The sequence below is a fragment of the Drosophila busckii genome, chromosome 3R (assembly GCF_011750605.1).
Source record: "Drosophila busckii strain San Diego stock center, stock number 13000-0081.31 chromosome 3R, ASM1175060v1, whole genome shotgun sequence".
Taxonomy (NCBI): Eukaryota; Metazoa; Arthropoda; class Insecta; order Diptera; family Drosophilidae; genus Drosophila; species Drosophila busckii.
In genome coordinates this window covers 17,390,420-17,414,139 of record NC_046607.1, presented here as the reverse complement: position 1 = coordinate 17,414,139, position 23,720 = coordinate 17,390,420, and the positions used below count along the sequence as shown (strand labels likewise).

Genomic DNA, 23,720 nt, shown 5'->3' with positions numbered 1-23,720 from the left:
TTGGGGCTGATTAGACACAGCAGCAGCAGCAGTAGCAGCAGCAGCAGCAAAAACGGAAGCACAACAATCCCAACAGAGATCGTGGCGCTATCACATTGTATGTGCGACGCTGCAGCGACGCGACAGCGACGGCGACGTCGACGCCTTGTGGTGCTTCCACAGAATTAGAGCGATCGTTGATCGTTCAGTTGCTGGCGTGCGCTCTAACCCTGCGGGTGTGTTGTTGGTGTGTGTCGAGATACGAAACGATTTGCCATTACGGTTTGGCCAGGACACAATCGTTATCCTTAAGTTGGCAATGCGCAAACGTAAAGTGCAAACAATTTTACAAGTGATTAAGCGTGCAATATAATTCAAACTCAAATACAAACACACATTGCATCAAATAGCAGAAACAGAAATAAAAAAGTTATATACTCAAAGTTTTGTGCGTGCAGCAACAAACGCTGTCAATTGGCAACAGCGACAAAATGGATTTATCGAGGCGGTTGCGGTAAGCATCTGACAAATAACTACATAACATACTAAGAGATACAATAGCGATAGTAGCGACAGTAGTAGCTACAGCTACGCTGGGCACGAAATTGATTCCTTTTGTGTTCGCCACACAAATTACAGTGTCAATGCGAAATTTTAATTTCATTTGAACTACATGCACAAACACTTCACTGGGGAGCTGCTTGCCTTGGCTGCTGCTGCCACACACACCCACACACACATAGACATGTATATGTGTGCGTGGGTGTTTGCTACGTGCTGAGTGTGCAACAGGCGCTTGCGTTATTGACACTGCCACCGACTGCTATTATCCTGGCCAAGCACATTTTGTTTGCATGCCAAATTACATTTTCCACTTAATTGAAGTTTGTTAATGAAATCCGCAAACATATATATACACATACTATATGCTTCGCCTTGATTGCTGTCAATTTTTAGACAGCATATAACACAATTAATATGCTATTGAGCTCTAAATGTGTTTAAATGCACAAATATTTGCTTAGCCATTTGGCTAAGATATTTTGCACAGATTTAAATAATTTAAGCCAAATGCCTTAAACTGATTTGATTAGTGCATATGCGTTTGAAGTCTTTAGAAATTCATCATTGAAATTTCCGGTTGCTTCACCTGCAACTCAAGCAACAACAACAACAGCAACAGTTTGCCTTTTTTGTTAGTGTTTTTTGTATGCGAACACAGAAATCAAATCAAAATTTTGAAAATGTAAATATTTATGTGGCTAACTTTGAGTTAAAGTGCGTGTGCTTTGAAGTTAACACAAAGCAGCAAAATTAAAAAATATTTAACTTTGCCGTCAAGTTGACTTTAACTATTGTATATCTTGCGTTTAATCTGAAGCATTTGGCAATTGACCGCAAGAAATTTTTGCCTGCGTGCCTCACACGCATTTTTATTTTATTTTTTGACTAAAGCCAAAGTCATAAACTTTGCCGGGCGTACAACACACACGCACATATGAGTTTAAAGCGCTGAGAAACTTGTTCCCTTGTAGCCAGCCCAGGCAGTTAGCACAAACATTTATCAAGCATTTTAAAGTTTTTCGCGAAAAACATTGCGTTGGCCACTAGAAAGCAAAAATTTTCGTATTCGTTGTCAACAGAGCCAAAAACACAGCACAGAAGCTGCTGCTGCTGCTGTTGTTGATGTTGCTGTTGCTGTTGCTTTGTTCTGCGTACTAGCCTCAAAATGTGGTCAACATATGAGCTGCTTGACAACACGTGATATTAAAATTCTGGCGAATTATGAATTTTCCCAAAAAGTGGGATTTGATAAATGAAAATTTGAATTCAAATGAAAGTTGTGGCGCTGTTGTTGTCTAGGCAGCTTAGCTTTAGCTGGCTGGCTAGCTTTTAAGACGGGTCAACAAACAGCTGCTTACAATTTTATGTCTTGCGCTTAATGGCAACACAGACTGGGCCATTAAATGCCGTCGTTGACGTCGTTGGCTTTGAACTTGACTCAGTTGTCGATCAGCGTTAGCCGCAAGAAATTCAAAGCAAGCTACTTGGGCATATAATTGGCATGTGTGTGTTCCCAAAATGATAGATGCCCATGGTTTGTTATGTTTTAACTATAATTTCGCAGAAAACCACTAAATAACACACACATAGCTGCTTGGCATGACTAAATTGTTTATTAAGTGTTTTGTATACTTTTCAGCAAGTATAAACACTAAATTCCCCAAATTTATGCTTTGAAAATGAAAATGATACACATCCAATAGAAGAGCCAAGAGTGTGCCACCAAACTAGCGTCAAGATCATGCACTAAACGTAGCGCGAGGCAAACATAAACACTCCGATTGCATAATTGAGCCTTTAGCACTATAAATAAATTGTTCGATTGCTGATCTAATCAGATTGCGCCATGGGGGGTTTGGCCATTGCTGCTGCTGTTGCTGCTGCTGCTTGCGCAAATTCTGCGCCGGATATGTGGCTGAAATCTGATGTTGAACGCATGCACTTGTGGCAAATACCAAGAATATCGTATTGTATGATGATGCGGCAAATGAGCAACAAATTAATTGCAACACAAGCAAACAAATTTGCTCCTTGCTCTCTTAGCTCAATTAAGTGCCACCAAGTTCAGGGCAGCCATGTTGCACGCTGCATTGGCAACATGTGTGTGTGTGCCGACCCCTTGGACCGTCGGCAGGCTGTTAATGATTATGAGCTGAGTTTCTTCGTTCAGTTTCCCACGACTTTGTGCATTATGCTTAATTAACAAAGGCTGCCGCTGTTTAATTATTCAGCATTGCCTTAAATCAAATGCCTGCCTGCCCCCAAGTTGCAAATATGTTAATTTTTCATAGCACATATACATACACACATACATATGTGTACATGTGTGCATAATTAAATCGATATATAGTCAGAGGCTATAGCATTTTTCATGAGGTCGTCGTACGCTGCAACGCGGAAGATAAAAAGGATGCCCCAAAACAAAAACACCAGCAAAAAATCTCTGCCGTCACTAAAAATTGCAGAGGCCGTACGACAGACACAAACTAAAAGCAACAACAAAAACGTCAGTTGATGGCAAAAATATCCAAAATTTGTGTGCCCAGTGTGTAGAGCGCGGGGCATGCAACGAGCTGCGTCACATGCAGCAGCCGCAGCAGCAGCAGAGACAGTAAAATATGCCTAAAAACTTGCTGCGCAGCAACAAGTGAAGCAGAGCAGCAGCAGAGCAGAGGCAGCAGCAAACGACAGACAGACAGAATGAATGAGCAAAAAAAAACCCATAAAAATGTTTTGACTGTTGGCTAAAGACACAAACTGTTTGTTGTTGTTGCTGCTGCTGCTGCTGGCAACGTGACTCACATGCCAAGTGACAAGAACAGAAGCGAATTGAAGCTCCGAAAATTGATATCAAATGCGGACACAAAACTGGACACGGCATAAATTTTGCAATATTTAGCAAGTTGCATGAAGTTGCAACATTGAATTACTTTCAACAACTTTCGGCAACATCATCAACAGCCTGCGGCTGTATTTGAAATTTGCAAGAATTATTGCCGTCAGTGCTAAGCATAACAATTGAGGCTAATTATAGACGCTATAAATCAGAGACTGTGCTACATATTTGGCTGTCAGTTAGGTAGTTAGCCGTTTAACAGTAAATATAAGTAATTGTTGAAAAGTAATTGATTTATATTTGGTATAACAAATAAACGAAGCTTTGTGCAAATATTTGAAAATCATCAAAATGTATTTAAAAACTAGCAATCTAGTAATAGATCTTAATGCATAGCCTAGAGCAACACACACATTTTAGCTAGCTGTGTAAACATATGTCTTAAGACTTATACTAATTTCCATAATTTGTTCAAGCAGACACAAATATTTCATTTCAATAACAATTGCATACACGCAAATCTTGAACGAAATCTGTTTCTAGCTTTAGATTATATATTTATTTTATGTAGTAGTTTATGAGCTATGCAGCATCATTGTGTCTATAAAAAAGAATATTTTTTGCAGCTAATTATGTGCTGAAAAATGCCAGAGCATCCTGTGTGTTGCTGCTGCTGCTGCTGCTCGAAAATAGCAACAGCATCAGATTCAGCAGCAGCAGCCAGCGCACTGTTTATACAACTTGTTAAACTAACGATACATTGCTCATGCTCAGCTGGGGGGTACAAAGTTCAGAAACTAGTATATACCATATTCAAAATGCTTTATTTTTCGCCGTGCTATTAGCTAGCTGAGCACTCAACTCAACTCAGTGCTGTGATTGTGTACAAGTGTACAAAACTTCAAGGCACTTGAGGCTGGCCGCAGCTTGTTGCAATCTCGAGCCCAAATGAGTTGAGCAAATAGAAAATTGCTAATGTTTGCCTATGTGTAGAGTTGGGCGTCTGACATTATGATGTCTCTAATTAGCTATAGGCAACTGTTGCTGTTGTTGCTGTTGCTGCTGCTCGAGTGCCGATGCAACATTTGCCTTTGAAATTTGTTTACTGCAAACTATTTTTTCTTTCACTGCAGTGAAATTTATGGGTCAGTAAGCTGCTGTTGCCAGTCAGTCAGTCAGTCAGTCAGTCAGTTAGTCAGTCAGTCAAAGTGAAATGCAGCTGCTATCTCTTTCTAACACTCTCTCTCTTTCCTAGGCTTAAGCACGCATGCTGTTTGCGCATTTGCTGCGCTCGTTGTCGTTGCCTCAAATGCGTGACAAAGATTCCATTAGACATTTATGCATGCTGCAACTTTGTGGCACATACTAAGCTGACTGACTGTTGCATAACCCCAAAGCACTAGCAGGTGTGGGTGGGCTGGCCTGCGTGTAATGTTTATTATATGCCACGCTCAATTAAGTTTAATTAATTTTGAAATTTATAACTGTGGCAAAATGGCAGTAAGCCAGGCAAAACTTTCCTGCTGCACAAAATCCAAGCAGCAGCAGCAGTTGTCGTCAACATAGCCTTGGAAGCGTGTGCGTGTGTGTGTGTGTGCATTGCTTTATGCAAATGCAATTAAAATTTCAACAATGCAAACATTTACTTTTTACTTCTGTTGCAACAAATGTTGACGCATCGTCATCACACAGCCAGCAACAGCAGCAGCAGCGCAGGCAGCAACATCAGTTGGCATTTACCTGGCCGCAGTCGAGCCACAATTTGGCGTTTCGCATTAGTCTATGTTTGTCTTCTGATAATTGTATGACTATATATATATGTAATTATATTTGCAACTGCGGGTGTGTGCGTGCGTGTGTGTGTGTGTTTGCTATGCATCCTTTCGCTTAATGAAACTATGAGGCTGCACATAATTGCTGGCAAACGCAACCAGGCACCGCAGTCTAATGAGCCTGATTAACAGAACAAAGCAAACAACAATTGCCATTTGATAAAGCAACTCAATTTGTTGCCTTGTCGTCTTACACACCACAACGTGGCGTGGCATGGGTGGCATGTGTTGAAAGGGGTCACTTGCAGCAGCAACAGCAGCAGCATCAGCATGTAGGCAATAAAATCAGTTGCAATTTTAATCGAAGCAAGAGGCAGGCCTACATATTTTACAATCAACACTAAAAGCAACAAACAAATGAGCGCACAGCAATCGACTTACAAATACACTTTGTCAGCAACTTGACAGCAGTTTGTGCATGTGGCATGCCCTTTGGCATATTTCAAATACCAAAGTGTATTAAAAAAGGGCAGCTAAAGTTAAATGATTGCAGCTGGCTGCAGCGCCTGCATTCCATCTTCATCAAAGAGCCAAACCGAAGTGAGGCAAGCACAAATGTTGCAGCTTGCTGCACTTTTCGATTGCACTGGGTTAATCAAGTGGCATGGGAACAAGTGCTCTAAGTGGAGGCGTTTCAGCTACAGCAGCACAGCCTAAGCGATGAGTCATTTACACGCATTGTAAACAAATCAAATGCCTGCCCGCTGTCTGCGCTCAGGTGTTCTCCAGGCATTTATTTTTGTTGGCCAGGCATTTTGTTTAGATTTTTATTCTACAACTTGCCACATAATTTTTTTTTGTTAGTTTTTAGACTTTTGTTTAGCATATACAGCTTTTAAGTGTAAATTTGTTTTTGGCTTTTTGGGGGTTATTCTAACTTGACGGCTAAGTGGGCACGCACTTGTAGTCATAAGTGGTGTGGTGGCTGCCTCATTAGAGCTCGCGGCTTTATTTATGAGCAACGCATTGCAACATTTGGGGGCAACTAATGCACTTGTTGCGGATGTTAAGTGAATCTGAACAAACATCATTAAAAAGCCACACAGACCCCCAAAAGGGTGTGAAGCAAATATTGAACTATTTATAGACAATGCTTGGGCTTGCTTAATTTTTCTCACACTCGCGTTGAAGTTCACCTACATTTGCTCTCTCAGGCCAGCGCAGCTCGTGGCCTTTGTGTAAATTTAAGTGGCAATTTGTTAAACACAGACAGGCAGACAGATAGCAGCGCCTTTCATTGCAAGCATCCTGCATTGTTTAACGCGCTGCAACGAGCAAAGAGCGCTGATCTAAAAAATAAAACAATAGCAATGCATTGTTTGGCTGCTGTGTAAATGGAATCCTTTCTTTTGGCCGCCTGTTAATTGCACATAAGCACGTGTGGCAAGCAGCTGCCTTGATCTTGCTGCCATTAGTGCATCGTGCTAGAGACTTCAATTATTTTGCTTTAAACGATTGTTGTTGCCTTTGAACGGAAATACGTTTGTTGTTTAACATCGCTGTGGCTGCTGCTGCTGCTGCTTGTGGCTTTCATGTCACGCATATTTTGACAATTGTTTGCCATGTTTATGTTATTGTGTCACGTGGCATTCGCCACATGTGGCAGCCACAACAATTATGCGTACATATGTAATTTTCCCCTCTTTTCCTTTTTTTTGGGGGTTAAACTCTTTCACGTGGCGCAAATTTCTGCGTAATCAGCAGCAGTCGCTTATAAAAATAATATTCGGCGACCCCCATATGCAATCTCAGCATATTTTTATTCTTGGCTCAATTAATACGCGTACGCTGTGTCCATGATTGTGTTTTATCCTGTGCGCATGACGCAATGCCGCAGGCCGTCGCGGCGGCGTCTGAGCGACGCCGCTTGTAGCTTTTAGGCAGCAGCGGCAGCAGCAGCTCAATGGACTGTAAAATGTTGCTGTTGTTGCTGGTTGCTCACTGTTGCTGTCGCTGCTGGCAGTTGCCAAAGCAATAGGTGTCCTGGCATTGGCTTCAAAAGGGAAATGCGCTCAAATTGCATTAAAATGCCAACACAGAAGCATAAAAATTATGGCCACACTTGGCGTGCCATCCAAGTCCTGTGCCCTGTCATAAGCAGCACGCCTGCTGTGGCCTCAAGTCGCAGTCAGCGCAGTCAGTCGGAGGCGTCCAAGTGTAACAAAACGCAGGCTCCTTGCGCACGCAGCGTCTAAAATTAAATTGGCAAGCCACCAAACAATGATGCAAACGGTTTTTTTTTTGCTTTGGGGCGGGATTGGCGGGGCGCCACTGCTTGCAACATTGAACGCTTTTGACATATTCACGCAAGTTGTCCTCGGGGCGAGTTGTCGTTGCTGAGTCTGTGGCGTCTCCCTGTCTGTGGCATAATCATATATTCTACTGCTGGCGGGTACTTATTATTTGCTTGTTCTTATACTTTTGCTGCTGCTTTTCTTTTCTTTTTGCTTTGGTTTTTGTTTTTTTTTTTTTTTTTGGCAAATCGGCAGGAAGCGCTGCTAAATTATGTCTTGTTTATGTGGCATTGCATATTTATGACCAGCAAGGCGCACAATAAAAAATTGTTACCAGTTAGCTAAAAGAAATTGCAAAATTTTACTTGACCAACTTCCACTAAAGATCGCCCAGCAACAACAAGCACAATAACAATAACAATGGCAATGCAAAAAACAAGTAGTTGACAGATGACAAGCGCAGTTGACTATGATATACACTTTGAAGTTCCTATGTGTCCCAAGCAAATAATAAATCGAACGTTTAGAACTCGAGCTGCAGCCAAAAGTCTAACAAATTAGTTTCCAAAATGGAATCAAATACCAAAGACTTATGCGTTTATGAAATTTTCAGTTAAATGCAAATTAAGCCATAAAGAATTCTTAAATGCAAAACTTTTATAACCAACTATTGCCTTTCAGTCAGATTTTCAGCCATTTTGTAATCAAAACTCTATTGGAAATTTATTTGTTTGAAGAATTTGTCGTATAAACAATTTCAATATACCCATTTGTCTTTTTTAAAAGCTCAAGCTGTGCAAAGACTTTAACAAGTTCAATGTTTGTTTGCGCTGACCACTAGGGAAAAACAAGTTCATGTTGCACGCATTGTTGTTGTCGCTCTTATTGCTGCCGCTTTTGTTATTGTTGTTGCGAAGCCCTAGTAAAGTTTATTTATACACCTTCGCTGGACGTGCTCTGCCTTTTTTTGAGAAAGTCTCTGTGTCGTTTGTGACAAGTGACTGACTGACTATCGCTGTGGGGCCTCTTTAATGAGTCTGTGCGACGAGGCATGCGGCAAAGTAAACAAATATTTGCAACAAGTCAACACGTGACGCGAAGTGTCTCTCAGCGCTTTTAGTGAATGGGGCGTGTGTCCAGCAAACAATAAACGCATTTACTAGCAAAGCATTTCATTAAGTCAATACCACTCTTTCGATCTCTTACAGCTCAACTGCCTTGATAGCATTCATTGTACTGATTGGCATACAACAATCACAAAGTAGATTCGTAAGTATAAACAGATGCTCGATTACAAACAGTTTTTAATGCTTTCGCTTTCGCATATGCTAACAAACACAGCCTGGACTGCGTGCTAAAAGACAATACGGCGCCAATTTGTATTTATCGGCCAATTATGTGACACCAGGCGGTGAGGGTAACGATCCCAACGAGTGGACCGACTGGAGTTCCCCCTCAGAGTGCTCGCGCACCTGCGGCGGCGGTGTGTCCTATCAGACACGCGAGTGTCGACGACGCGAGTAAGTTCAAGCCCACTAACAAAACTATGAGTTAGTTACGAATTTTATTTGCAGCTCCAATGGCGATGCTGCCTGCACGGGCGGTCGGGTGCGCTACTATTCCTGCAACACCCAAGACTGTCCGGAGGAGGAGCCTGACTTCAGAGCACAGCAGTGTTCACGCTATGACGACACCAAGTTTGATGGCGTGCTCTATGAGTGGGTGCCTTATACCAATGCAGCCAATCCCTGTGAGCTAAACTGCATGCCCAAGGGCGAGCGTTTCTACTATCGCCAGCGTGAGAAGGTCGTTGATGGCACACGCTGCAATGACAAGGATCTGGATGTGTGCGTCAACGGTCAGTGCATGCCTGTGGGCTGTGACATGATGTTGGGCAGCGATGCCAAGGAGGACAAGTGCCGCAAGTGTGGCGGCGATGGCAGCACCTGCAAGACCATACAGAATACCTATACCTCCAGTGATCTGGCTGCAGGCTACAACGATCTGCTGCTCATACCACAAGGCGCTACAAATATACGCATACAGGAGTCGATGCCATCGAACAACTATTTGGCCTGCCGCAATCAGGAGGGCACATACTATCTGAACGGCAATTGGCGCATTGATTTCCCACGTCCCATGCAATATGCTGGCGCCTGGTGGAACTATCAGCGCAAGCCCATGGGCTTTGCGGCACCTGATCAGCTCACCTGCGCTGGCCCCATCACCGAGAGCATTTATATCGTCATGTTGGTGCAAGACAAGAACATTAGCGTGGACTACGAGTATAGCATACCCGAATCTCTGAGCCATAGTCAGCCAGATGCGCATACCTGGACACATCGCGAGTTTGGTGCTTGCAGCGTTTCTTGCGGCGGCGGCACTCAGTCGCGCCAGGTGAGCTGCAACAATCGCATGAATTTGCAAGAAGTTGATGCTGCGCTCTGCGATCCCGAGGCTAAGCCCGTGGAGACACAAGCCTGTGGCGTGGAGCCCTGTGCGCCGCATTGGGTTGAAGGTGAATGGACAAAGTGTTCAAAGGGCTGCGGCTCAGATGGCTTCCAAAATCGCACTGTTACCTGTGAGCGTATTTCTACCAATGGGTAAGCTGTTATATTATTATATTTGTATTTTAATATTTAATTATAATTTTTACAGCGAACATACCAAGGAAGAAGATGCTGTTTGCCTTAAGGAAGTTGGCAACAAGCCAGCTACACAACAGGAATGCAATCGTGATGTGAAGAACTGCCCCAAGTATCACTTGGGCCCATGGAAACCATGTGATAAGCTTTGCGGTGAGGGCAAGCAAACACGTAAGGTAACTTGCTTTATCAAGGAGAATGGCAAAAAGCGTGTTTTGCCTAATGATGACTGTGTTGAGGAAAAGCCTGAAGAAGAAAGAACTTGCCTGCTGGCTCCTTGCGAAGGTGTCGACTGGATTGTTTCCCAATGGAGTGGCGTAAGTTAAATATTTTTTTAACGCTTTGTATAAGCGCTTAACATTTAATGCCTGCAGTGTGATGCTTGCGGCCAAAATACCGAGACTCGTACCGCCATTTGTGGCTCTAAGGACGGCAAAGTGTACCCTGAAAAGTTTTGCGCCTCAGAGCGTCCAGAGCTGACCAGACCATGCAAATCGGCCAAGTGTGAGACACAGTGGTTCACATCAGAGTGGAGCAAGTGCTCAGCAAAATGCGGAAAGGGCGTGCAATCACGTATTGTTATCTGTGGTGAATTTGATGGCAAGACAGTTACACCAGCGGCAGATGATTCCAAATGTAATGCTGAAATGAAGCCCAAGTCAGAACAGGAATGCGAGGCCGAGCAGAAGGAATGCCCTGGTGAATGGTTCACAGGACCATTTGGTCTTTGCAGTAAGCCATGTGGTGGTGGCGAGCGCACGCGTGAAGTTTTATGTCTGTCTAATGGCGAAAAGTCTCTTAACTGTGACAAGTCCAAGGTTGAGGCAATTTCTGAAAAATGCAACCCAGATCCTTGCTCAAAGGACGAAGTTTTGCCACTCACAAGTACTGATAAGTCCATTGAAGATGATGATGAAGAATGTTCTGATGAGGACTTTGAGTTGGTAACCACCGATATAACTGACGACGAGAAGGCTAGTGACACCACTGATATGGATGATGATATGCAATCCACTCTCTCAACGGACGGTATGATGAGTGATGGTCCATACTCCTCCTCAGTGGATGCATCTGCCTCGACAGACAGCACAATCGAAGGCTCTGGATCAGATAGTACAACAGATAGCGGAATTTCCACAAGTGAAGGCAGCGGTGATGATGAGGAAACTGACTCAACGATGGACACTTCTGAGTCATCTGACTTGTCCACTGAGAGCAGTGGAGCGACTTCTGAAGCTTCGACTGATGTGTCATCCTCCTCTGATGATACCACAGCTGCATCAAGCTCAACAGACAGCTCCGTCTCCACAGACAGCTCAGCCTCAACAGATGCTTCAGCTTCTACAGACGCTTCATCGTCTACAGATGCTTCCGCCAGCACAGATAGCTCTGTATCTACTGACAGCTCTGCAGCAACCGATAGCTCAGCTGCAACCGAAAGTTCCCTATCAACCGAGTCATCTGGTTCCACTGACAGCTCACTTTCAACAGAAAGCTCAGGCTCAACTGATGTGTCAAGCTCAAGTGATGGATCCAGTCCAACTGTGGGCTCCTCAGACGCTAGTGATTCAACAGCAGCTACCGAGTCGACAGAAAATGTGTCCTCATCGTCAGAGGCTACCAGCGACTCATCCAAATCCACTTCAGATGCTTCCTCTTCTACTGATTCATCCAGCTCAACCTCATCTGACATATCAACTGACTCGTCTGCTGCTACAGATACAACAGTATCATCATCAACTGAAAGTACAACTACGGATACAACCGAATCAACAAGCTCACAGTCTACTTCATCTACTGATGCATCCAGCGTATCTTCAAGCGAGTCATCTGCTTCAACTTCTGATGCCACAAAGTCGAGTGAAGAATCTACCACTGAAAATGGATCTAGTGCGTCCACTGATTCATCAACAAATGATGCAACTGACAGTACTACAGAAGGCGTCTCTGATGGCTCCAGCGATGGCTCCACTGATATGTCCACGCTATCGACTGATAGCTCAAGCGATGTTACTACCGATAGCTCAACAGATGTATCAAATGATAGCTCAACTGATGGCTCCACTGACGGTTCAACTGATGTTTCATCTGACAGCTCCACCGAATCATCCAAGTCCACAGACGTTAGTGGATCTACAGATGCTGGAAGCTCCATTTCGACTGAGAGCACCGTCGAAGGCGGAAGCACCGAATCAACTACAGGAGGCAGCACTGTTGACTCTAGCTCTGTCTCCACTGACAGCTCCAAGTCAACGGATCTATCAAGCTCAACGGAAGTTAGCGGCTCAACTGAAGCTTCAGAATCCACTGAATCCACAGGATCTAGAGAGTCTCCAGCCACTACTGAGTCCTCGTCTACAGAAATTACATCTTCTGTATCTGGTGAATCCTCAACAGACACTTCGGACTCCACCGCGACTACAGAAAGTGGTGCCACCTCAGATACTTCCTCAGGATCGACTGACAGCTCACTTTCAACGGAGGAAGGCTCCACCAGTGATATATGGGGCTCATCTGAAGAGACTAGCACACCACATACTTGGGAAACAACTCTTAGGACAGAGAAGCTACGTAAATGTAAGTCGAAGAAGAAGGATTGTTCAAAGTCTGTCTTTGGCTGCTGTCCGGATGGAAAGTCTACACCTAAAGGACCTTTCGATGAGGGTTGCCCAATTGCAAAGACCTGCGCAGAGACAGAGTTTGGTTGCTGTCCTGATGGCGTTTCTCCAGCTGGTGGCAAAAAGAACAAGGATTGTCCCAAATCAGAATGCGCTGAAACGCTCTTTGGCTGCTGCCCCGACAAGTACACAACTGCTGAGGGTGAAGACAACGAAGGTTGCCCAGAGCCTACCACAGTACCGCCAACGACAACTACAGAAGCTACCACCGAATTTGAAGGCTCAGGTGATACTACACAGGCATCAGATCTTGTCACTTCCTGTGCCTTTTCTGAATTCGCCTGCTGTCCCGATGGCGAGACGCCAGCTCAGGGCAAAGACTTTGCCGGCTGTGAGCCACCAAAGGTTGGTCAAGGTCAGGATTGTCGCTCTTCAGAGCATGGCTGCTGTCCAGATGGTCGCACACCAGCTGCGGGTCCCAACAGACAGGGCTGCGCAGCTTGCACCAGCGAGCCCTTCGGCTGCTGCCCAGACAACGAGACGCCTGCGCATGGTCCAAGCGGTGAAGGTTGCTGCATTAATTCAGCCTATGGTTGCTGTCCCGATAATCTACGACCTGCCTATGGACCTAACGCTGAGGGCTGTGAGTGCAGAGACGCGCCCTATGGCTGCTGTCCCGATCAAAGAACCGCTGCACGTGGACCCGAACAAGAAGGATGCGCTTGTGAAACGACCCAGCATGGCTGCTGTCCCGACAAGATTACCGCCGCCAAGGGTGCCAAGTTTGAAGGCTGCCCATGCGAAACAATGCAGTTTGGTTGCTGCGCCGATGGCCTTAGCTTTGCCAAGGGCCCACATCAACAAGGCTGCCACTGCACACAAACTGAGTTCAAATGCTGTGAAGATGGTAAGACTCCTGCCAAGGGACCAGACATGCAGGGCTGCACTTGCGTGGAAACAGAGTTTGGTTGCTGTCCCGATGGCGTTACCAAGGCGACGGATGAGAAGTTCGGCGGCTGCGAAAATGTTCAACAGCCTGCGCAAAAGGCTTGCGGCCTGCCCAAGGAAACTGGCAGCTGCGGCAACTTTAGCGTCAAGTATTACTTCGACACTTCCTATGGCGGCTGTGCGCGTTTCTGGTATGGTGGCTGTGATGGCAACGACAATCGCTTCGAGACTGAGGCCGAGTGCAAGGATACCTGCCAGGAGTACACAGGACAACATATTTGCCTGCTGCCCAAGAGCGCAGGTCCCTGCCAGGGCTTCGTCAAGAAGTGGTACTTCGATACGGACAGAAATCGCTGTGAGGAATTCCAATACGGTGGCTGCTACGGCACCAACAATCGCTTTGATAGCCTCGAAGCTTGCCAGGGCACCTGTGCCATTAGCGAAACAATGCGTAAGTAACGCTAGCAATATGCAAGTGGCATATATGTACATATGTTTAAATTTAAACAGCACCTTGCGAGCAGCCAGTGGAGAGTGGACCATGTGCTGGCAACTATGAGCGTTGGTACTACGACAATCAGACAGATGTTTGCCGTCCATTTGCCTATGGCGGCTGCAAGGGCAACAAGAACAACTATCCAACGGAACATGCCTGCAAATACAGCTGCCGCGAGCCCGGCGTGCTTAAAGGTATGAAATTTGATTTAATTATTGCAAATGCTTTTGTTTTGCTTGTCTAAATGGTTTAAGTTAACTCAACTTTATACTGGTTAATGGTTTGACTTTTGCTTACTTTTCCCTTAACTTGGTTTTATGCATGTGCATGCTTTGCTTTCTTGCTTGTTATACCCAAACGCATGTGGCTTCCACACACACACACTCCAACACCCCACAACACACATAGAACACTGCTCATTGCCTAAGCAAACTGGTGATTGCAGCGAGAAGCATGCCAGATGGCATTATTCCGAAACATCACAGCGTTGTCTGCCATTCTATTACACCGGTTGTGGTGGCAACAAGAACAATTTCCCATCATTGGAATCATGCGAAACTCATTGTCCACGCAAAGTTGGTAAGCTTTTTATATGTTGTGGCAACTGCTTTCAATGTGCTAACACTTAGGCCCAAGAGCTGCTTTATTAAATAATTTATTTTATGCTAGCCAAAGACCTTTGCGACTTGCCTGCTGAGATGGGCGAATGCGCCAACTATGAGTTTGCCTGGTACTATGATACCAAGGATACTGCCTGTCGTCAGTTCTACTACGGCGGCTGCGGTGGCAACGAGAATCGCTTTACCAGCGAGCAGGCCTGCATGGCGCGTTGCGAGAAGAAGCCCGAGCCGACAACGCCACCACCACCACCCAGTCAGGTGGACGTTTGCAGCGAGCCAGAGAGTATTGGCGACTGCGATAAATATGTGCTCAAGTGGCTGTTTGACAAAACTGCAGGCACCTGTCGTCAGTTCTACTACGGCGGCTGTGGCGGCAATGGCAACAACTTTGCCACCGAAGATGAATGCTTGCAGCGTTGCAACAGACCAGCGCCGCAGCCAGAGCCACAACCTCAGCCTCCAGCACAGCCTGCTGTTCATGTGTGCGATCAACCTGCTGCTGTGGGCGATTGCGCTGATTATAAGTTGCTGTGGAACTTTAACGCTACAGCCGGACGCTGCCAGCAGTTCTATTATGGCGGCTGCGGTGGCAATGACAATCGCTTTGAAACCGAAACTGACTGCGCTGCACATTGCTTGCCAAACATTGACAATCGCCTTCATAACGAGCCACAGCCACAACCAGAGCCCGAGCCCGAGCCTGAGCCTGAGCCCAGCACTGCCAAGTGCTTCAAGTCGGCTGAGGCTGGCAATTGTCGCGATAATGTAACACGCTGGTTCTATGACTCCCAGGAGGGCATTTGCGATCAGTTTGTCTACACGGGCTGCGGCGGCAATGAGAACAATTACGCCAGCGAAGAGGATTGCCAGAACGAATGCTTTGCTGCACAGGACACCTGCTCACTGCGTCCCATACGCGGTCGCTGCAATGACATCTCACGTCGCTGGTACTTCGACAGTCGCAGCGGCAGCTGCTACGAGTTTGAGTTCACTGGCTGCCGCGGCAATCGTAACAACTTTGTCTCCGAGCGCGAATGCTTGAGCTTCTGTCGTCATGATGCAGAGCCGCAACCACAGCCAGAGCCACCAGCACCTGTAAGTTGTTGAAGATCGTATGCTAACATTCATATTTTAATATTTTGTGTTACTCTTAGGCCTACTCTGTGTGCACACAGCCTGCTGAGGCTGGCGAGTGCGACAATCACACCACCGCTTGGTTCTATGACAATGAGAAAATGGCTTGCACCGCTTTTACCTACAGCGGCTGTGGCGGCAATGGCAATCGCTTCCAGACGCGCGATCAATGCGAGCGCCAGTGCGGCGAGTTCAGAGGAATTGGTAAGTAGCTTAATTTTTAATTTTGAATAAACTTTATGACTAACCTGCTACGCTCAAGACGTATGCAATGAGCCTGTTACAACGGGTCCTTGTGTGCAGTGGCAGACGCGTTATTATTACAATCGCGATAGCCAAAGCTGTGAGCCCTTCACCTATGGCGGCTGCGATGGCACTGGCAATCGCTTTAATGATCGCAGCGAGTGCGAAACGGTTTGCATAGCTGGTCGCGAGCCAGCACCAGCAGCAGGTGCATCCAAAGGTAACGCAGTACTCTCACCGACTGTGTGCTGCAATTTGTTAAAACTTTTATTTATTATGAGTAGAAATTTGCCGTTTACCTTTGATCGTTGGTCGCTGCAATGGGCAATCGAATGAGGAGCGTCGTTGGTATTATGATGATGAGCGCGGCAATTGTGTGGCATTCATTTACTCCGGTTGCTCTGGCAATCAGAACAATTTCCGTTCATTTGAAGCATGCATTAATCAATGCGGATGTAAGAGCAGCTCCAAGCACACAATTTCAAGATTGCACTACCAAAAAAAAAACACACACACGTCCTGCACTTTGAACTCCCAAACCCCTGTAGTTAGCACTTTACTGCACTTTTCACTAGTTTTAAGTTTGGCACGTATTCTAGCTTGGTTTAGCTTTAAGCATTTCCACTTGGTAGTAAACTACTTATGCACTTTTCACTAAAATTAAGCTGCACGCTCACGCTTTTGTTGTTCGATTACTCATGCTATTTGATACTTTTCACAGCGCCTATTGAGCCTGGCAACGAAATTCCAGCCAGCAGCTGTGAACACTACGAAAACGAATGCCGCGAACTGCGCTGTCCCTATGGCGTGCGTCGCGTCGCTGTCAACGAGCAGCCCGACTGCCAGAAATGCGAATGCGAGAATCCCTGCGATGATCATGAGTGCCCCGATAGCCAACAATGTGCCATTGACCTTAGCAACACAGCTGATCGCCAGTTTGTTGCCGTTTGCCGTGATAAGTTGAAGGCTGGCGCCTGCCCACAGCTCGTGGCCAATGCCAGCGAATGCGCCCGTGAATGTTACACCGATGCCGATTGCCGTGGTGACAACAAGTGCTGCAGCGATGGCTGTGGCTTCATTTGCGTGCATCCAGCGCGTCCCACACAACGTCCCAATACACCAGCGCCTGCTGTTATCTATCCAGGCGAAGTGCGTGCCATGCTGGAGCCCAAGGGCAAGCCCGAATTGGATGTGCAGAGCTCCATTGGCGGCATTGCAGTGCTGCGCTGCTTTGCTACCGGCAATCCATCACCAAATATCACTTGGTCACTCAAAAATCTGGTGGTAAGTGGCAACTGCTTAGCTCTTGCATCATTTAAAGTCTTAATAAACATTTTCTCGCTTAGATTGACACCAATCAAGGCCGCTATGTGCTTACATCGAATGGTGATTTGACTATTGTGCAGGTGCGTCAAACAGATGATGGCACTTATGTTTGCGTCGCTAGCAATGGCCTAGGCGAGCCTGTGCGTCGTGAGGTGGAGCTGAAAGTAACAGGTAAGCGCTAGTTTTCATATAACGCATACACATTACCTGCAATTAAAAATATTAAGTATACGACTATATGAACTTCATTCAAATTTAATTTCACTTAATTTTTAATTGCAAGTTATTCTTGTGTATAAACTTAAACTGCTTGCTGCATGTTTTTTGGTGCTGGCTTAAATAACTAACTCTTATTTTTTTAACTGCTGCTTGCTTAAAACAAATGCATGTTGCTTTTAATTTGGTGCTGGTGCAGAGTCTCAGAATATGCCCGCCTATATCGCTGGTGATATGAACTCCACACAGATTGTGCAATTGAATCAGCCCGCGCTGGTGCGTTGTCCAGCTGGTGGTGTGCCCGCACCACATGTAAGCTGGTGGCGCAACGATCGCAACTTTGGCATGAATCGCGATACGGATCGCGGTGAAATGAATCGCGATTTCTCGCTATTCTTCCGCTCCATACAGTTGAGCGATCTGGGCTTGTATACCTGTGAGGTGTACAACAATCAGCAGCGTCCTGTTTCACTGTACGTTACGCTCAAGGCATTTGGTCCAGCGTATGCGCTGAATGCTGAAGAAGACAAGTACTTGCGTTACATTATAGATCCGGCTAGAGCGCCCGTAACGCAACGTCCCAGGTATCCGTATAGACCATCGCGTCCAGTTTATGTGCCACCGCCAAGTGTGCAGACGCCCACAAGTAAGTAGCGCGCATGCTTAAGCTTTTGGTTATGCTTTGTGTTTGTTTAAATAATCAGCTATAAACTATATAAATAACTTTGCATTTATATCTTAACTAGTCAATGCTCAAGCTATCATTGGCTTGGATCCGCATAATAAATACACGCCTGGCTCCACTATTGCCATTGGCTGCTCCGTGCAGGGCTATCCAGCGCCTAATGTAACCTGGACCAAGGACAATACGCCGCTGTACAGCAACGAGCGCGTGCAAATTACTTGTAAGCAAATATAAAATGCAAATATGCAAGCAAATAAATAATTACATTTTTGTTAAGCAGCTGAACCACATCGCATGGTTATCAGCGATGTTACCACCGAGGATAGCGGCGTCTATGGTTGCACTGCCCGCAATGCATACAGCTACAGCACCAGCCAGGAGCAGATTACCATTGAATGTAAGTTTCAACATAGTTAAGGGACATATTTCTCGTAGCTTAGTGATATTAATTTTGATTTGATTGAATTACAATTTTGTATACTCATGAGAGTTCTACAAGTAAATCTACCCTTGAATTGGTAACATATAAAAATCAAAATGCTAGTTAGTTGGGATTTAATTGGTCAAGCTGAAAAATTGTAAATCAAATTAAAATCGTTTGGTTTACAATAAAGTGACTACAAAAATATTTACTACACTTAAAGAGAAAGTTAAATATTTCTTTACTAATTTATTTCCTTTACTTTCGCAGCTATGATACCGGTATCGCCCGAGTGCATTGACAATCCGTACTTTGCCAACTGCAAGCTGATTGTCCAGGGCCAGTATTGTGTGAACAAGTACTACGCCCAGTTCTGCTGCAGATCCTGCACATTGGCTGGCCAAATCGCGCAGCCACATCCCAATGCGCTTTAATTCCACATAACACACACATTTTCTTTTTAATTTGATTTCTGAAAACTACACAAAAAATTGCTAATAGCCCACACTGCAGCATTTAATAACGAAACATTTTCCAAATACTTAACAGCACAAAATGAAAATAGTATTAGTGTTTTAAATTGTGTTCCTATTTATGCTTGATTTGAATTCAATCCATAGAAGAAAAGTGGCTAAAAAACGAATTTCTGCAAATATATATTTTTTAGTTTCTTGTGCAAACAACGATTAAAGCAATTTAAGTTTTAAAATACTATTTGTAAATAAATTAAAATTACATAATAAATAAACAGTGCATATTTATAAATGCGTATTGCGTATTGTATTTGCATTGGCGCGCTATGTGCGGCAGTCTGGCAACGCTGGCAGGCAAGGGGTTATTGATTTTTACCCCAATGTTGGCGTCACAGCTGTTTGCTGGATTCTGCGCTGTGCGCGCTATTTGGGGTGGCTTTGACTTTTTTGGGGAGTACGGAGTGGTACACAGCGTGATAATAAAATATAAAACTGTTTGTGTTGTCATTTCGAGCTATTTTTATACACATAGAAGTTTTTTTTAAACAACATAAAGTAAGTTGTAGTTTAGTTTAAATCGCAGCATGGAGGACAGCGGCATCGATAGCGAAGATAGACAGTCGAATATTTATGAAGATGGTGCAGCTGGTTTGTTGGTGAGTATTTCGTGTGTTTGTGCCAAACAAAGAAAAGTTTCTAATGCAGCCTGCGCCGCTGCTGCTCTGCAGAAAAGCGCAAGCGGAGCACCCAAACATATGTCAGATCTGGAGTTTGAGGTGGCATTCAGGGGCGCCAGCAAAGTGTACGCGCCCACAACAATTGAAATCGATGAACAGGCGCGCAATGCGGAGCGCAACGAGCCACCAAACACCTGCCGCATACTGCAACGCAAACTGGAGCTGAAGGTCGAGCGTGCCAGGCGCAACTATACACAATATCAGGAGGAGCAGGTAAGCATAGAAAAAATACAAAAAGAGTGTAGAGTGTGCATTGCTTTTTTAATTTGCCAGGCAACAAAAACACAGGCTGCAACGCTTATACCCATTAATCGTTTGCCCATACCGGGTGAGCAGGAGCAGAAGCCGCTGGTGGACTACAAATCCGAGAGCAGCGACGAGGCCGAGGAGATTAGTTTCTTTCCAGCGCAGCTTAAGCGCGCCAAGCGTCGTCAGCAGCAATCCGAGCTCACTGATACGTTTAGCATACAAGAGATGACCATTGAGTCTGATTTGGAGTCTGACGACAGCGGTGGCACACAGAATCTGGAACTGTTGCTGCCCTCCATGAAGTCGAATGTGCTGGACAAGCTTAAGAGCTGTCTATGCTGCTATCGACGCAGGTAATGTCGACCAATGTCCACTACAGTCCAGTCCACAAAGCAGACAGCACATTATTGCAAGGCACTGGAATTTCCAAGGATTACATTTAACATAAAAAAACAAAAATTGATTTGCCAATGTAGTTAAAAATGTATGCGCGTGTATTTGCTGTTAAAATTCAGCTAGAAAAATGCTAAAGATAATCTTTTAAAAACAAGTGGCTGCAGTCTTTTAAATCTAACACATTATGTATCTGTATTTAAGGTAAGGCAAACGCCCTGCAATATCCAGTGGCTAAGATCCTCAGAGGTTGCCAAATTAGCTTCAAATACGAGTCCAACGCCCATCGCATTGCGTCGCAGCGATGTGGTATACACTGGAGCCAGAAAAGTGTTCTGCAAACAAATGAAGAAACAATTAGCAACAACAGCAGGTGCGGCTGTTAATTTAGCCATGGCAGCATTTAAACAAATATCAGTGTGTGTGGCACATTAGTACTTGTCACTAACAGCTGCTGTACGAACCTGTAGCTTAAGCCTGTGCGCCTCAATGGGCACCACTGCTAATATGGCCAGCTCCTCTACCAGAATTTTGGGCTCCGAACGCGCCAACTGATTAGTGCCCATATCAAAGCGTGCGCCCTCTATGTACAAACCATGCACAAAGCAGCCCTAGAATAAAAGAGAGAGAGAGCGAATGAAGCTTAAAATGCAAACAGCATACTTAATGACAAAATTAGTGCCTTTGGCTGTGCTAAAAGTTTCGCCCACAGTTGCTTATAGTTTTGTATTTAGAGCATGAACGAGTACTTACTGTAGCAGGGCGTTCCTCCACATCGTCTGGCTCCATATAGGTGGTTACATAGGTGAACAGCGTGGAGCGATCCAGTGGCCAGGCATTCTTGCGGCAGGCTATCTGCAAAAGCAAACAAACAAACAAACGTATTTTGTTTTTAATATTCGTTGGGGGGTCGTGAGTGGGTGGCGCACTCACCTGCACCAGCGCTGTTAGATAGCTCTGCGGTATATGCAGTCCAGACAACCACATGACCAGTGGCTCACCCGAGAGCGACCAGTACTTGTACTGTGTGGCGCGTTTCTATATATATGAAAAGCGTATGCCGATTAGTAGAGCGCTCTTTGACTGATGTTTCAGTCCAAGCTGATTAATGAGCACACAGCTTGGCCCCCGACTTACCTGCAAATGTTCTAGCCAGCTGGCGAGCTGCTTGCATGTGGCCGGCGCCAGTTTGCTCCATACGGCTGGCAGCAGGCCATTAAATAACGAGTTGGCAATGTTGTCCAGCACAGTGTCCATGCCGATTTCACCAGCTATGGCCTGCGAGCAGAGAGCAGAGCAGAGCATGCAATTAAATTAAGAAATGTCAACATGCCATTGCTCTACACATGTCATCGTCAACCTACACACATCCCAATGCTTTGGCTGCTCGCTGGCAAGCATTTGCAGTTCATTTGCATTTTATTTTCTTGGCAAGCAAAACAACAAAATTTGCTTAGTGTGGTTACCACGCGCGGAGCGCATTCGCCTTTTGGTCGAACGCCAAGTTTGGCAATTGCATAAACACAATGCACAATGGCAAAGCTGAAGGATTTATGTGTGTGCAAACTTACCTTGCGTAGCAGCTCCAGTGTCTTCTTAATGCGCACCACCAGCAAATTGAAACGATCCAGCTCCTGCAGCAGCACCACACCGGTGGGTGACAGACTCATCTGCACTTGCTTGCGTATGCGCCACGTTTCGAATGCCGGCGGCAGCTTTTTCAGTATTCCAGCTGCCACTGAGTCTATGAAATCGTCTCGGCTTATGCCGCCGGTGCCTTCACCTAAAGGCGAGTATAAAAGGCTTTAGTGCGAGGATTGACAGCGGAGTTCAGAGAAAACCGCAGTAATGTATGCACTGCTTCGTGGTTATCTCTCTCTCTCTCACTCTTTCGCTTTGTCTCTATCTGTGTCGTTTAAGCATTTTATCTGTCTTTCTGCCATTCGCTTTATTTATTTTTTGCTATTGGTAAATAGCAATTTTTATTAATTTGCGTTTTTATCTTACTTTAATTGTACTGTTACAAATGCAACGTTTATTTCTGTTTTTTAAATTGTCAATTAGCAAATAGTAAAAGCTCATGAATATGCAAATTATCACAGTGGCACCCTACGCAATCAAGAGAAGGTATATGCAGTTGGGTAAAGTAATGCTAACAATGTGTTTGCAACTATTTGTTGATGTACAGTGAACACTCAAATCGATAAAGATGAATCTAACACTAAGCTACGAATAGTTTGACCCATTGCTATGAAAAAGATTTCCCCAATCTGTAAAAATTAATAAAAAAATATATTCGTCCCACACTTTCAACTTTATTTAAACTTTAACTAGTTGAAATCTAATAGTTTAACCCATTAGCTATAGCTTAAGCCCAAGTCGTTGCAGTCTTATCTTTTGAAACTGTCGTTCTTTAAATTTAATTTGTGCTGTTCATGTGAAATTGAATGAAATTTTTAAGAATTTTTCAGCAGTGCTCGGTAAATGTTTTGTCAGTATCAACAGTTTGTATTTCTTTTTTTTTTTTTACTGTCAATTTTATTATTATTTTCATTCAAGAGTTGCAAGAGTCGTGAGCCGTGGCGTGTTCTGTTTGCTTATTATACTTTACCGGCTTTGACAAGGCTCGGTGTCCACTTGGTCACTTTTGTAGGTGTGCAGAATGAAAAGGTTTATATACAAGAGTGTTATATATGAAGTTGTTTGTATGTATGTCATGCAACTTGTGTGGGGTTGGGTGGGGGGGTGTATCAGGCAATTTGGTGAAAAGTGCGCACTGATGGCGGTTTTAACACGCTTAAGCTTGTAACGCAAAATTATCGACTTTCTGGTGACGTTTTCACAAGTTTTTGTTGCTTTTGTTTGTGCGCAATTGTGAATGCGCGCATTGGCGGCGAGTGGTGCGTGGTGCGGTGCGGTGGTGTGTGTGTGGTTTGTACTCGATTCGCTGCGATTTGCGGGTGCCAAGCGGGTGTTTAAATGAATATTTGTTTTTGTCAGCATATGCATGCTATAGATGCATGTGTGTGTGTGTGTGTTGTGCATCTATTTTAATTTTTAATGCACGCTCG

At 44.8% G+C, this 23,720-nt stretch overlaps 3 protein-coding genes across 9 annotated transcripts in view; 2 read left to right on the top strand and 1 right to left on the bottom strand.

Annotated features, from left to right (window-relative positions):
- The first annotated feature begins 188 nt into the window (after nucleotides 1-188).
- LOC108603304 (papilin) lies at nucleotides 189-19,485 on the top strand. Of its 6 annotated transcripts, XM_017991980.1 has the most exons (18): nucleotides 189-493; nucleotides 8,654-8,714; nucleotides 8,787-8,965; nucleotides 9,020-10,048; nucleotides 10,104-10,407; nucleotides 10,465-14,107; nucleotides 14,167-14,346; nucleotides 14,561-14,731; nucleotides 14,822-15,867; nucleotides 15,927-16,110; nucleotides 16,169-16,369; nucleotides 16,434-16,604; nucleotides 16,871-17,433; nucleotides 17,496-17,646; nucleotides 17,891-18,337; nucleotides 18,438-18,596; nucleotides 18,657-18,773; nucleotides 19,068-19,485. In XM_017991980.1, the coding sequence occupies exons 1-18, from the start codon at nucleotides 471-473 to the stop codon at nucleotides 19,229-19,231; spliced, it is 8,793 nt and encodes a 2,930-aa protein (XP_017847469.1). In that variant the 5' UTR covers nucleotides 189-470; the 3' UTR covers nucleotides 19,232-19,485. The 6 variants fall into 6 exon arrangements, with proteins under 6 accessions (XP_017847469.1, XP_017847470.1, XP_017847473.1 ...); XM_017991981.1 differs by lacking the exon at nucleotides 14,561-14,731; XM_017991984.1 differs by lacking the exon at nucleotides 17,891-18,337.
- A 287-nt stretch (nucleotides 19,486-19,772) lies between these two features.
- On the top strand, nucleotides 19,773-20,629 carry LOC108603534. Of its 2 annotated transcripts, XM_017992433.2 has the most exons (3): nucleotides 19,773-19,926; nucleotides 19,999-20,220; nucleotides 20,281-20,629. In XM_017992433.2, exons 1-3 carry the CDS (start codon nucleotides 19,855-19,857, stop codon nucleotides 20,611-20,613), a joined length of 627 nt encoding a protein of 208 aa, XP_017847922.1. In that variant the 5' UTR covers nucleotides 19,773-19,854; the 3' UTR covers nucleotides 20,614-20,629. The 2 variants fall into 2 exon arrangements, with proteins under 2 accessions (XP_017847922.1, XP_033150099.1); XM_033294208.1 differs by having other exon boundaries at nucleotides 19,999-20,629.
- Nucleotides 20,630-20,812: 183 nt separating this feature from the next.
- Nucleotides 20,813-23,720, bottom strand: part of LOC108603535 (dynein heavy chain 10, axonemal) — a 28,463-nt gene continuing 25,555 nt past the window's right edge. The window contains exons 37-42 of the mRNA XM_017992434.1: nucleotides 22,221-22,432; nucleotides 21,787-21,927; nucleotides 21,583-21,687; nucleotides 21,403-21,504; nucleotides 21,114-21,260; nucleotides 20,813-20,984 (exon numbers count right to left, since the gene is read on the bottom strand). Coding sequence (XP_017847923.1) covers nucleotides 20,835-20,984; nucleotides 21,114-21,260; nucleotides 21,403-21,504; nucleotides 21,583-21,687; nucleotides 21,787-21,927; nucleotides 22,221-22,432 — 857 coding nt within the window. The 3' untranslated portion in view covers nucleotides 20,813-20,834. The remainder of the gene's footprint in view (nucleotides 20,985-21,113; nucleotides 21,261-21,402; nucleotides 21,505-21,582; nucleotides 21,688-21,786; nucleotides 21,928-22,220; nucleotides 22,433-23,720) is intronic.